General features: G+C 44.8%; 1 protein-coding gene across 3 annotated transcripts in view; it reads right to left on the bottom strand.

Annotated features, from left to right (window-relative positions):
* GPR156 (G protein-coupled receptor 156) overlaps positions 1–13,777 on the bottom strand; it is a 108,747-nt gene that overhangs the window by 10,096 nt on the left and 84,874 nt on the right. For all 3 annotated transcript variants that reach the window (XM_086404304.1, XM_086404317.1, XM_086404314.1), the window contains 3 exons: positions 13,451–13,546; positions 10,687–10,923; positions 3,374–3,532 (listed from right to left, as the gene is read on the bottom strand). In XM_086404304.1, coding sequence (XP_086260430.1) covers positions 3,374–3,532; positions 10,687–10,923; positions 13,451–13,546 — 492 coding nt within the window. The remainder of the gene's footprint in view (positions 1–3,373; positions 3,533–10,686; positions 10,924–13,450; positions 13,547–13,777) is intronic.

The following is a 13,777-nucleotide window of genomic DNA, read 5'->3' as shown; positions in this document are numbered from 1 at the left end:
TTGGCCTCAGGTCAAACAACAGGGAGGGAACACAGCCCCACCATCAACAGAAAATTGGATTAAAGATTTAGAGAGCATGGCCCTGCCCATCAGAACAAGACCCAGTTTCCCCCTCAGTTAGTCTCTCCCATCAGGAAGCTTCCATAAGCCTCTTATCCTAATCCATCAGAGGGCAGACAGAATGAAAACCACGATCACAGAAAACTAATCAAACTGACCACATGGACCACAGCCTTGTCTAACTCACTGAAACTATGAGCCATGCCTTGTAGGGCCATTCAAGATGGATGGGTCATGGTGGAGAGTTCTGACAAAACGTAGTCCACTGGAAAAGGGAATGGCAAACCACTTCAGTATTCTTGCCTTGAGAACCCATTGAACAGTATGAAAAGGCAAAAAGATAGGACACTGAAAGATAAACTCCCCACGTCAGTAGGTGCCCAATATGCTACTGGAAAACAGTGGAGAAATAATTCCAGAAAGAATGAACAGACGGAGCCAAAGCAAAAACAACACCCAGTTGTGGATGTGACTGGTGATAGAAGTAAAATCCAATGCTATAAAGAACAATATTGCATAGGAACCTAGAATGTCAGGTCCATGAATCTAGGTAAATTGGAAGTGGTCAAACAAGAGATTGACATTTTAGGATCGGCGAACTAAGATGGACTGGAATGGGTGAATTTAACTCAGATGACCATTATATCTACTACTGTGGGCAGGAATCCCTTAGAAGAAATGGAGTAGCCTTCAAAGTCAACAAAAGAGTCTGAAATACAGTACTTGGATGCAATCTCAAAAATAACAGAATGATCTCTGTTTCCAAGGCAAACCATTCAATATCACAGTAATCCAAGTCTATGCCCCAACCGGTAATGCAGAAGAAGCTGAGTACAAAACGAAGCAAGTCAAAGGCTAACAGAGTTTTGCCAAGAGAATGCACTGGTCATAGCAAACACCCTCTTCCAACAACACAAGAGAAGACTCTACACATGGACATCACCAGATGGTCAATATCGAAATCAGATTGATTATATTCTTTGCAGGCAAAGATGGAGAAGCTCTATACAGTCAGGAAAAATAAGACCAGGAGCTGACTGTGGCTCAGATCATGAACTCCTTATTGCCAAATTCAGACTGAAATTGAAGAAAGTAGGGAAAACCACTAGACCATTCAGGTATGATCTAAATCAAATTTCTTATGATTATACAGCGGAAGTGACAAATAGATTCAAGGGATTAGATCTTATAGAGTGCCTGAAGAACTATGGACAGAGGCTTGTGACATTGTACAGGAGGCAGGGATAAAGACCATTCCCAAGAAAAAGAAATGCAAAAAGGCAAAATGGTTGTCTGATGGGGCCTTTTAAATAGCTGAGAAAAGAAGAGAAGCGAAAGGCAAAGGAGAAAAGGAAAGATATACCCATTTGAATACAGAGTTCCAAAGGATAGCAAGGAGAGATAAGAAAGACTTCCTCAGTGATTAATGCAAAGAAATAGAGAAGACCAATAGAATGGGAAAAACTAAAGATCTCTTCTAGAAAATGAGAGATACCAAGGGAATATTTCATGCAAAGATGGGCACAATAAAGGACAGAAATCATATGGACCTAACAGAAGCAGAAGAGTTTAAGAAGAGGTGGCAAGAACACAAAAAAGAACTATACAAAAAAGATCTTCATGACCCAAATAACCACAATGGTGTGATCACTCTCCTTGAGCCAGATATCCTGGAATGTGATGTCAAGTGGGCCTTAGGAAGCATCAGTACGAACAAAGCTAGTAGAGGTGATGGAATTCCAGTTGAGCTATTTCAAATCCTAAAAGATGATGCTGTTGAAGTGTTGCACTCAATATGCCAGCAAATTTGGAAGACTCAGCAGTGACCACAGGACTGGAAAAGGTCAGTTTTCATTCCAATCCCTAAGAAAGGCAATGCCAAAGAATGTTCAAACTACCATACAATTGCACTCATCTCACACGCTAGCAAATTAATGCTGAAAATGCTCCAAGCCAGGCTTCAACAGAATGTGAACTGTGAACTTCCAGAAAGTTCAAGTTGGATTTAGAGAAGGCAGAGGAACCAGAGATCAAATTGCCAATATCCGTTGGATCATACAAAAAGGAAGAGAATTCCAGAAAAACATCTACTTCTGCTTTATTGACTATGTCAAAGCCTTTGACAGTGTAGATCATAACAAACTGTGGAAAATTCTTCAAGAGATGGGAATACTAGACCACCTGATATGCCTCCTGAGAAATCCGTATGCTGGTCAAGAAGCAACAGTTAGAACTGGACATGGAACTTCAGACTGGTTCCAAATCGGGAAAGGAATACATCAAGGCTGTAGACTGTCACCCTGCTTATTTAACTTATATGCAGAGTACATCGTACTAAATGCCAGGCTGGATGAAGCACAAGCTGGAATCAAGATTGCTGGGAGAAATATCAATAACCTCAGATATGCAGATGACACCACCCTTATGCAGAAAGTGAAGAAGAACTAAAGAGCCTCTTGATGAAAATGAAAGAAAAGAGTAAAAAAGTTGGCTGAAAAGTCAACATTCAGAAAATTAAGATCATGGCATCTGGTCCCATCGCTTCATGGCAAATAGATGGGGAAACAGTGGAAACAGTGAGAGACTTTATTTTTGGGGGCTCCAAAATCACTGCAGATGGTGATTGCAGCCATGAAATTAAAAGACACTTGCTCCTTGGAAGAAAAGCTATGACCAACCTAGACAGCATATTAAAAAGCAGAGACATTACTTTGCCAACAAAGGTCTGTCTAGTCAAAGCTATGTTTTTTCCAGTGGTCATGTATGGATGTGAGAGTTGGACTATAAAGAAAGCTGAGCACTGAAGAATTGATGCTTTTGAACTGTGGTGTTGGAGAAGACTCTTGAGAGTCCCTTGGACTGCAAGGAAATCCAATGAGTCCATCCTAAAGGAAATAAGTCCTGAATATTCATTGGAAGGACTGATGCTGAAGCTGAAACTCCAATAATTTGGCCACCTGATGCGAAGAACTGACTCATCTGAAAAGACCCTGATGCTGGGAAAGAATGAAGGCGGGAGGAGAAGGGGACAACAGAGGATGAGATGGTTGGATGGCATCACCGACTCGATGGACATGAGTTTGAATAAGCTCTGGGATTTGGTGATGGACAGGGAGGCCTGGCATGCTGCAGTCCATGGGGTCGCAAAGACTCAGACACGACTGAGGAGCTGAATTGACCTGAAGGGAGACCAGGATGGCCAGGAAGTGGAGAAATGGAAAGAGAAGGAATGTTAACAATGAGGCAACTGGGGCCCACCAATGCATGACTGGAGTTCTTTCTAGAGAAGCCAGTAGGCAGGGGTCTGGCTTACTTCTGTGAGGAGTCTCTCCATGGAGTTTTTCTCTCCTCTAATGTGGCAATTCTGCTCCTCACCATACTGGGTGTGCAAGCTTTTGCTGGGAGTGCTGAAATATTTGGCCATGCGTCTGATTGTTTGGTTTTCCTCTTCAAATGCCTTCCATTGCTTCAGCTGTTAGAGAAAAGAACACATGTTATTTATTTAATTACACACCCAGAAACACATTCTCTTACTGTTTCTCAAAAACACCAAGGAATGACAGTGTCACAGATACACAAATGGACAAATTATTCTCTCCTCAGAGTGTACTTTATTCTGGAAAGTTCACAACAGCAATAACAGAAGGTTTAGAGAATGTTAAGGTTATAGTGTTTAAAAAATGCCAAAGGAAGATGATGACAGGTTGGTGAAACAGAACAATCTCTGCTGGACCCATCAACTGACCCACTGCTGGACTGTCAGAGAAAACCAGGGCTGAGGCATACTTCTGGGGCCACATTCTTAAGCCAAAGTTCAGGAGCTATAACAGGATTAAGCAAGCTAAACACCATAGGTTTCAAATGAAACTGGTTTTAGTTATATGTAGCTGTTCTTCATTATTCTTATTTGTTGAGTGACTGTGCTTACTGCCACTGAAAGCCCAGTTCCCTCTGCTGCTGCTGCTGCTAAGTCGCTTCAGTTGTGTCCGACTCTGTGCAACCCCACAGACAGTAGCCCACCAGGCTCCTCTGTCCCTGGGATTCTCCAGGCAAGAATACTGTAGTGGGTTGCCATTTCCTTCTCCACTAGTTCCCTCTAGAGGACTTCTAACCCAAATCAGTAATCAAAGCTCACACAAAAAGAAAACCACAAATGTCAGTAAAAATCAATAAAAATGACAACATTAGGTCTGTGATCTGACCATCTTTTTTCCTTGACTAATCAAGAAAGACTCAGAAGGAGTTTGACTTGTTTAGGTCCACATGGCTACACTTAGTAGCAGAGTCATGGCTGTAACCAGGTTGCTGTGCCACGTTGCACATTCTCAATGCAGCTGATGAAGACTGATGGTCAACTGTGAGGGTCTTGGGGAATGTTTTCCAGAAGATACTGGTTTTCAGAACTGGTCTATGGATGCACAGGTTGGTTTAGTTTAACAGGCATGGGGCTGAAGAGGACATTCGCTAAGAGGGCTATGCTTCTGAGCCTCGGAGACACTCCTGGTGAATGCCAGTGACATGATGCCAGGGGAGGCCACAGTGCTGGAGGCATCTCCTTTTCCCCCAGGAATTCTCATAATGAAGAGCCCCAGTAATGGGCTCTGGACACTTTGGCACGTTAGCTCTAGAAATGATGCTGAGGGGTCTGCAGGGTGGCTCCCAGGGATCCTGGGATGTCTTTTCTCGCTCATCAGACATTTACTGAGCTCTGACTTTGGAAGGTAGGTAAGTTTCATAAGTCTCAGATAGGATTCTAAATCCCACCATCAATTTCAATACAATGTTCTCCGTAAGTCCTCTTGGGTCCCCTGTTAACTCAGCATGAGTCCTTCATGGTATCAGAAGTCTATGTGACCTGTGCTGGGTCAGGCCAGGAACCTGCCCTGTCAGATGCCCTTCTTGAATGCCCCCTTCCTAGGGCACTGTCATCTCACCACTCAGCTCAGGAGTTACTGGAGCCCAGCACTGCAGGGTCACTCTATGGCTGTGGGTGGGTGTCATTGACCTCCAGCGCTGCTCTCCTAGCACTGGCCCTGGCAGTGTCACAGTATCTCTGTGGTCCCTCAGGGCCCCTCATCTCCCTAGCTTTTCCTTTCTCTCCCCCCCCACCCCCAGTACCTCCAGCCCAAGCCTTCCCTGCAGAGCTGCTGAAGGAGCTGCTCAACATTTGTGTAAGGATACTTCCAAGACTTTTGATATGTCTATCCTAAAGGAGATCAGTCCTGGGTGTTCATTGGAAGGACTGTTGTTGAAGCTGAAACTCTAATACTTTGGTCACCTGATGCGAAGAGCTGACTCATTTGAAAAGACCCTGATGCTGGGAAAGATTGAGGGCAGGAAGAGAAGGGGACGACACAGGATGAGATGCTTGGATGGCATCACTGACTCGATGGACATGAGTTTGGGTGAACTCTGGGAGTGGGTGATGGACAGGGAGGCCTGGCATGCTGCGGTTCATGGGGTCGCAAAGAGCTGGACATGACTCAGCAACTGAACTGAACTGAACTGAACAGCCTAAGCTGGCTGGGTGAAGTCAGGGTGCCCCTGACTAAAGGCCCCTGCCCCTCCAATCTCATCCCCCTTAATCCCCCATTTGTGAAGGTCCTAGTCCTTAAGACCTGAGGATTTCTGAAGTATGGCTATAAATAACCCTTAGGTCACAATTTCAGGACCTCTCCATGGCCCTTCCTTCAGGACAGGCAGTCTTGTTTTCTCAGCATCTGGGCTCTGTGGGTATGGTAGGAAGAAAATGGCTCCTCAAAGATGTTTCCTTTCCAATCCCAGGCAGTTGTGAATATGTTATCTTACATGGAAAAAGGAATTTTGCAAGTGTTATTGAGTTTAAAATTGTGAGATGAGATTCCGGATCATCCAGGTGGGCCCAATGTAATCACAAAAGTCCTTACAAGAGGGAGGCAGGAGGGGAGATGTGACAACAGAAAGAGATACCTAAATTTGCTGTGCTGTGGCTCTGAAGATGAAGGGAAGAGCTGCGAGTTGAAGAACTCAGGAAAAGGCCTGGAAACAGATTCTCCTCCAAAGCCTCTAGAAGCAGTGCAGACCCACTGGCACTTTGATTCCAGCCAGATAAGACCCATGTCAGATCTCTGACCACCAGAACTATCAGATATTAAATCTGTGTGCCTTAAGGCCCTCAGTTTGTAGGAGTTTGTTATAACAGCAATAGGAAACCAAAATAGTGGGATTAAGCCTCAGGTCTTCAACTGGGTGCCTTTGGACATTCACCCCATGTGCCTCTCTCATTTCCTGCCACTTTACCCTTGTTTGAATTTGTGCTTTGAAAAGAGCAAAGACTTGTGGTATTCCAAACAGCTCTTCTCTCTTACACCTCACTGCCTCTGTCACAAGGTTTCCTCCTTGGAAGTGCCACCCACTACCTTCCCCAGTCTGCTCTGTGAACTCCTCTCCTCCTCCAAGAGAGGCCCAAGCTCATCATTTTCTGAGACAGTGTCACCGAGTTCTCAAGACAGCCTGGGGCACCCCTTCCTTGGCATCGAGTAACATCCTTAAACACTTAACTCATGTGTTATTAATCACTTCACATCTGCTCCCAACTAGACCTAGACTGAGGCCATGTTTAACTGCATGTTCCCAACAGTTAATACATGGATGGACAGATATGTGAACAAACAAAGGAAGCTCTCCTTTAAAAAGCTCATCTGTCTGCTAAGGGTGCTGAGACATTTACAGAAGACTGTGAGGCAGAGTAGAAAGTTGTGAGTAACTTCCTGGAGGAGTAGATGAAACACTCTGTGGGTCTAGAAGATAAAATGATGTCCTATCTCAGGACCTGCCTGCCTCTCAAAAGGTGGAGGGAGGGGACAGGGGTGGTTAGAAGGATGGGTCACGTTTAAGTCACAAAAGCAGAGGCTGGCTCACCACTGGTGATGACCTCAGCGTTTGGCATAAATACTCAGGCATTTCCTGAGGGCCTGTGGAGAACGCTACTTGGTCCACTTGCCTCTTCAGTCAGGTCATCCAGCTTTCTAGCACCACCTATCTGCCCTTGAGGAGCCTGTGGCTCTGCCCTCAAAAATCCTGATCTCAGGTGGCCTCAGCCTGCAATGGCTTGGAGCAGAGCTTGGGCTCCCAGCCAGAGATTGAGGCTGGACTGCAGCAGTGAAGCACCAGATCCTGACCATTAGATCAGTGGTCAGTGACAAGGGCCCTGGCCCTTAGGCTTTGTAAAAAAGAATTTCCACAGACAGAAAGTAGTGAAGTATTTATTAAGGGAAAAAGAGTACAGTACATGTGGACAGAGACATAGGCAGACTCAGAGGGAGAGTCCCTGAGTTGCACCCTCATGGCAGTTTGAGTTACCTTTATGGGGTATTTCTTCCAGGTTCCCTCTGGCCAATCATTTTGATTTGCCTGGTTCACAGTCTGCATCTGGTATATCTCCCATCACAGTCTAGGCTCAAGGCTCAGGAGCAAGGAGGAAGCTTTCCTATTCCCTCCCTCCGCCTCCCATGTGGCTCTCCTTGAACACTTCTCCAAATTTGCTCAGCGGTCCTATGGTCCTGGGAATATCCAGTCTCAGGTCTCACAGGTAGAATCTTCAACCAAAGGCCACCAAGTCAGAAGTGAAGTGAAGTGAAGTGAAGTGAAAGTCACTCAGTTGTGTCCGACTCTTTGCGACCCCATGGACTATACAGTTTATGGAATTCTCTAGGCCAGAATACTGGAATGGGTAGCCTTTCCCTTCTCCGGGGGATCTTCCCAACCCAGGGATCGAACCCAGGTCTCCCTCATTGTAGGCGGATTCTTTAGCAGCTGAGCCACAAGGGAAGCCCAAGAATACTGGAGTGGGTAGCCTATCCCTTCTCCAGTGGATCTTCCCAACCCAGGAATCAAACCGGGGTCTCCTGCATTGCAAAGCAGATTCTTTACCAACTGAGCTATCAGGGAAGACCCCACCAAGTCAGAGGGGAAGATCAATTCAGGGCACACAAAAATCCCGAAAAACCTCATTACTTTTATATTTTGAGAAACAATTTACATCCTAAACCTAAAATACAATAGACTATAAAATGTATTTTCTAGTTTCAGATCATGCTCAGTTCAAGAGGAGGAAAAAGCATGAGAGAGAAAGTAGAAAAGATAGAATATGAGAAAGGAAGCTCAAGACAGTGAGAAGGACTGAGATAGAGAAGGAAAGAGAAAGGCCAACACGGTCCATCTGCCCGGCTCTGGTTCACCTGCCCCAATAATTTGATTTCCACTCCCACTTCAACAAATCAAGCGCTTGTTCTTAGTTTAAACCTGGAAGTCCGATTCCAAACTAAACTTCATCCCGCATTTTTATGTCTGTGTATGAGATTGAAGTGCACCTCTATATCACTGTGTTCCTAGGGGTTGAAGATTTAAACACTGAGGAACGTGGAAATCTTGTGTCTGAGGCTTAGGATGCAAGAGGAGCAGAGGCGAGTGTAGAGAGAGAAACCTAAGTAGGGCCTCATTAGGGAGGTTACTGATTCAGTTTTCAGATGGAGGTTTTGTTTTAGAACAGGAAGGCTTTTTTCTAATAGTTCCCTGGTGATTACTTCTGCTCTAAATTATCTTCTTCTCTTTCAGAGACTCCTATTAGCTCTAAATCATATTTCTAGATCTGCTCTCCATATTTTCTTATCTAGTCTCTCATTTTTTTCCTGTGTCCTTGTTTTTTGTTTCCTTAAGTTAAGCCACTAATTCATTATTTTGCCATGCCCTATTGCCTATTTGGTGCTTCTACTGGGGTTTTTGATTTAACACAATCCTTTTCATCCTTATTTAATATTTCATGATCTAAGATTATGTCCTTTTCATGATGGTTTGCTTTAGTCAAAGACAGACAATATTCTTTGAATCTTACTGACAAGACTAATCAGATATCCTCTAAAAGCTTTCTATTTTACTTCAGAGGAAGGCAGCTTCTCTAAATCTTCAGAAATTTGTGGTCCTCTTTTTGTGAACTGCAGAATCTCTTCATAGATTCCTTCCTCCTTACAGTCTTACATGGGGAGAGCTATAGTTTTCTGGTATACTAATACATTCTCATTATCACCAGATGGCTGCCATAGCGCCAAGCATCACAAACATTCAAGGTAGGAAGAAGGCAGAAGAGAGGTGATGCTTCAACACCCATAGCTTTTTTAGGAAAGCAAAATCTTTCTCAGAAGCCTCCCAGAAAATCTTTAGTGTTCAAAACTGTGTTGCATGGGCACACCCAGCTATAAGGGAGGCTGGCAAAGTAAGTGTTCAGCTCTTTCAGCCTATTGAGTAGAGGCAATCAAGGAAGAAAGGGTTTGGCAATGGATGGATGGGTTACCCATCAATAATGTTGACCAGAGGGCCTAAGGGATCGGCTTTCTAAAAGTCTCCCCACTCTTTTACCCATGTCACAAGGAGGAAGAGCCCTGGCTTTTCAAAGCCCTTTTCTGCTACATCCCAGACAAACAAGACCCAGGTCTCAATGGGTTCCTTCAGTCTAGTTCTGATAACATTAAGATTCAGCAAAAGTTCCTCCAGTTTTTTGCTCAGAAGCAATGCCCATCCTTGATTTTTAGTGCTACTGCTATAGATTTTTCCATATTTGTTTATTCTCTTGAGTATTTTAATGAGAATTTATGAAAGGGAAGAAGAGCAAAGGCCTCTGCCTGTTTCACACTATCATGTCTCAAAGTGCATGCTTCCCTTTTATAAATACACTGTAACCCTGCATCAGCCAACACTTTCATTACCAGTTAGCTCCCTCATGGAGAAGTCATTCATGGACAACTGGAAGCTGCAAAGGGCATCAGGATGGGATCCCGAGGGAGTTGTGGGATGAGGGAGGCCTCAGGAGGAAGAGAACCAGAAGGGACACAGGAAAAGTGCCTAATGCCAAGTTCATTAATGTGGATGAACATGGCTCAGTGGTACCCTGGGGCATAACGTGAGTAATTTAACATCACTTTCCTTTCACAGCCTACGGATTCCTCCATCTTTCTCTCTCTGACTCCTTTTCTTTCTCTTTGCCCTCTGGATATTTCTCCTTCTATCTTCCTCCCTTGTTTGATTTTTTTCTTAATCCTCATAATAAGAAACACATTTTTAATTTAGTTTTTATTTTTCCTTACTGTAAAAAGAAAAGGAATGTTCTGTATTTTCCTCTAATAAAATGAAAGAAAAAGCATTTTAAATTGCATAAAGATCCAAATGTGCTTTTCTTGGTGAATGTGCAATTGCAAACAGGAAAGAAGGAAAGGTTCCTCATTTCCAAGCTAGTATAAGAAATGACATCATCAAGATGAAGGGAGGGTGGCATTAGCTTGGCTCAGTGGTAATGAAGGGAGGACTGGGGCTGCATGAAGTGGCCTGGAGGGTGGGTAGAAAAGCAAGTCTGTGAGGCAGCCCCTCACATGAAAATGGTGCCACTGCCTGGCTACCCTGGTCCGCCCTCCTTGCCCACTGGGGAGGGAAGAACAGAGGGAGCCAGCTCACTAGGATCCCCACCTTCCCTCTGCCTCTCTAATCAAAAGCACCTAAAAACTCTCACTAGGAAACAAAGTAAACAATCTGTCATGCCCAGAGAAGTCTCTGGAATGAGGGGGTGAACTGGTCCTCCAAATTCTCCCTAAAGCATACCTGGGGAATGAAGATGAAGCAGTTGATTGTGGTTGTGCAAACAAAGATACCTCCAGACGTGAGTCCAAAGACCAGGTTGGGCCAGGAGTACAAGTATCTGGTGACCACAAAAAGCAGCCCAGCAGCCAGTACCACGAGGTTGACCCCAACCATGATGGTTAAAGACTGATTTACAGGAGGAGAGCTGACGTGGTCAGTCAGGCCAGCCAGGTAGGCCCCATATAGCAGCAGCAGGCCCTGGAGATGGACAGAAGAACCAGAGGTTTAGAGAAGTGAAATACCAGGCTTGGGGCCAAGAGCAATAGGATGGGACTGATTTCCTCACCTGTAAAAAAGGAATAATAATAACTACCTTAAAGCATTGCTGTGAGGAGAACTGACTAAGATAACACAAGGGACTACTCTTAGAGTGCTTAACAGCACCACCACTACCTCTTGGTGCTTAATAAATTTCGTTTTCCTCTCCTTCTCTGAGAATTAGTTTATCGGAGGTCAGCAAGTCAACTATCAGACAGGACTCTTCCAGGATGAGGTATAAGACAGGGTGGTACAGGTGGGTAGGAGCCCCACAGAACCAGCTGCCAGGCACTGGGAGGGCAGTGGGTGCACCATGCTGCATCCACTGTGTGGTTCTGCACTGCATGGAGCTGAGAGGCGTGCAGAGGCTGAACTAGCCCTGTGGTCCACTTGTCAAGCATGTGCCATGGCAGGGGCAGCACCAAAGGAAGGCGCTCTTTTTTCTAATTTTCCCAAAGGCACCATCTGCTTGCCAAGCCCTGCACCTGCAAGACTGCATCTGCCCAGAGGGATGCCTTTTTCTGATTTACACAAAGGATCTCTATAGGCTACTAGCAGCTCTGTGCCAGTGGGTGTTTATGGGAGATGGAGAGTGAAAAAAGAAGAGAACAAAGGCTGGCTGGGACCTGGACAGGACCGGGAGACAGGCACAGGCAGCAACAGCCTCATCTATACCCTTCACCCTCTTTGTGACATTCCCTGCCCCGCCCCCAGGAGCCCAGGGCCCTACTCTTTCTTCTTTGTCATGAATGTAAACCTGCTCTCAGATTTCTCATTTGTACTACACAGAAAATGGCTCACAGCTTCTTAAAGTGCTGCTTCTCCTAGAAGGAGCTACATTTAAATAGAAATCAAAGCTCTAATCAATAATATATGACATAAAGATTCAATAATATGTAATATATAGATTCAATATATAGATTTACTTGATTAGGGGCAAAGCTCCATGCTAGGGGTAGCTGTAGGGAGGGAAATGGTGTTGCCAAGTGGAAGTCATGGTTCTAGCTTTTGAGAAGTTCAGTGTGGTTGGGAGATTTAAGGCAAGCATACAAATACCCATGTTTTTCTTGTTGTGTATTATTTTTGTTTTTTGGCCATGCCATGAGGCATGCAGAATCTTACTTCCCTGACCAGGGACTGAATTTGTGCCCCCTACATTGGAAGCTCAGAGTCTTAAACACTGGACTGCCAGGGAAGTTCCCAAATATCCATGTTTTATGATATAGAATGTGAAGATGCCATGGGGGAGGAAGTGGGTGGGGATGATGGGGATTTAGAGGGAGAACTAATAATAAAAGTAAGGTCAGGTATCAGCAGGCTACCTGCCAGGGACCCTGAAATCACACAATCTGACCACCTCCATCTATAGGGATGGCCCTAAGACAACTGCTTGGAGGACTGGCTGTGCCTGCTGTGAAGGAGTCAGCTCAGTAGAGATGTCATCTGGTGCCCAAAATGCTCAGTGTCCAAAGGGGGCCAGAGCCCCAATCGTGGCCACCCTGAGATCTTCAATGACTAGAGGACATACTAGTCAGCAGGCCAGTAGGGCCTGACTTCTGGATAACTGACATTATCAGGTGGCATTTGGCAGAGTTATATCATTAGCAATTTAATCAAAGGTTAGTAAAATTAACTCTATGGTTTTGAAATGTTCAATCTGATTTTATTAAAATGTTTTAACTCTATTAAAATTCTTGACAAAAAATAATGAGGTATGAATAAAGCATCTATATGTGCAGGACTCATGTTTGAGTGACTCACATCCGATATTTGTGTCATTCGCTCTCACTGCTGAGAAGTGTGGGGTAGGGGGCAGTTGGCAGGCTCGGGTGGGGGGTTGGGGGACTTAATATGCAGATTTGTGGTCCTCCACCAGAACTGCTTGTCGACCAGGGAGCCCATGGGGTCCTGGCTTAGTCAGCTTCCTGATGCTCAGCACTCTTTCTCCTTTCTTTCTTTGTCCTATAGAAATATATTGCAGTAAAATAAAATGGAAATGGGATTACATGAAAGGCATTGGAGAAATAAATCAAGTTGAGTCGCAGAGGGAGTTGCTATGGGGGAAGAGCTGAGTTTCTGTGCCAGGGAGGATGTGCTCTTCCACAGGGGCTCGAAGAACGAGAGAGGCACTGTGCTTTTAGAACCGCTGGGGGTTGCGGGGGCAGTGGAAGAATAATAATGAAACATCTACTCATTTATTAAGCTCTTACTATGGGCCAGGAGTGGTTGAAAACTCAGCATGCATCAACCCTTTCAAAACTCACAACCGTTCTGAGATGATGGTACATCATCCTCGTTTTATATATAAGGGAACCGAGGCTCAAAGAGGTTAAATGAGGTTCAGGGTCAGCTAGGAAGGGACTGAGTCAGACTTCGCAGGAATCCCCTCATTAACTCCTGTAATTCCTCTTCATATCCATTTATTGGTAACAGAGAGATAGTATCCCAAGGAGATAAGGTTACCAACCTTGCATCCCAAAATGAGAGCAATCCAGACATCGGAGTACCGGGAAGCACAGAAGTGTGTGCTGGTCAGAGAGCAGGACACGTCTCTCCCTGTCACCTAGGAGGGACATAGGGTCAGGAGGGCACCCACAGTTACATAGCCAATCTTTGTACACATTCTGGAACACACATACACAGCCGATCTTTGTACACATTCTGGATTGTGAGCTCCTCTACAGCTCCTTTAATATGTAAAAACTAGCTTAGGTGACTCCATTATAATCCAAATGAGAGTAACTATGAATTAGAGGAAAAGACAACCAAGTTGGGCTAACATGTGGATGCTTGG

The sequence above is a fragment of the Bos grunniens genome, chromosome 1 (assembly GCF_055505025.1).
Source record: "Bos grunniens cultivar Pamir isolate PY7600 chromosome 1, Bosgru_T2T1.0, whole genome shotgun sequence".
Taxonomy (NCBI): domain Eukaryota; kingdom Metazoa; phylum Chordata; class Mammalia; order Artiodactyla; family Bovidae; genus Bos; species Bos grunniens.
The sequence above is the reverse complement of the archived record's forward strand: the minus strand, read 5'-3'. Positions and strand labels throughout refer to the sequence as shown.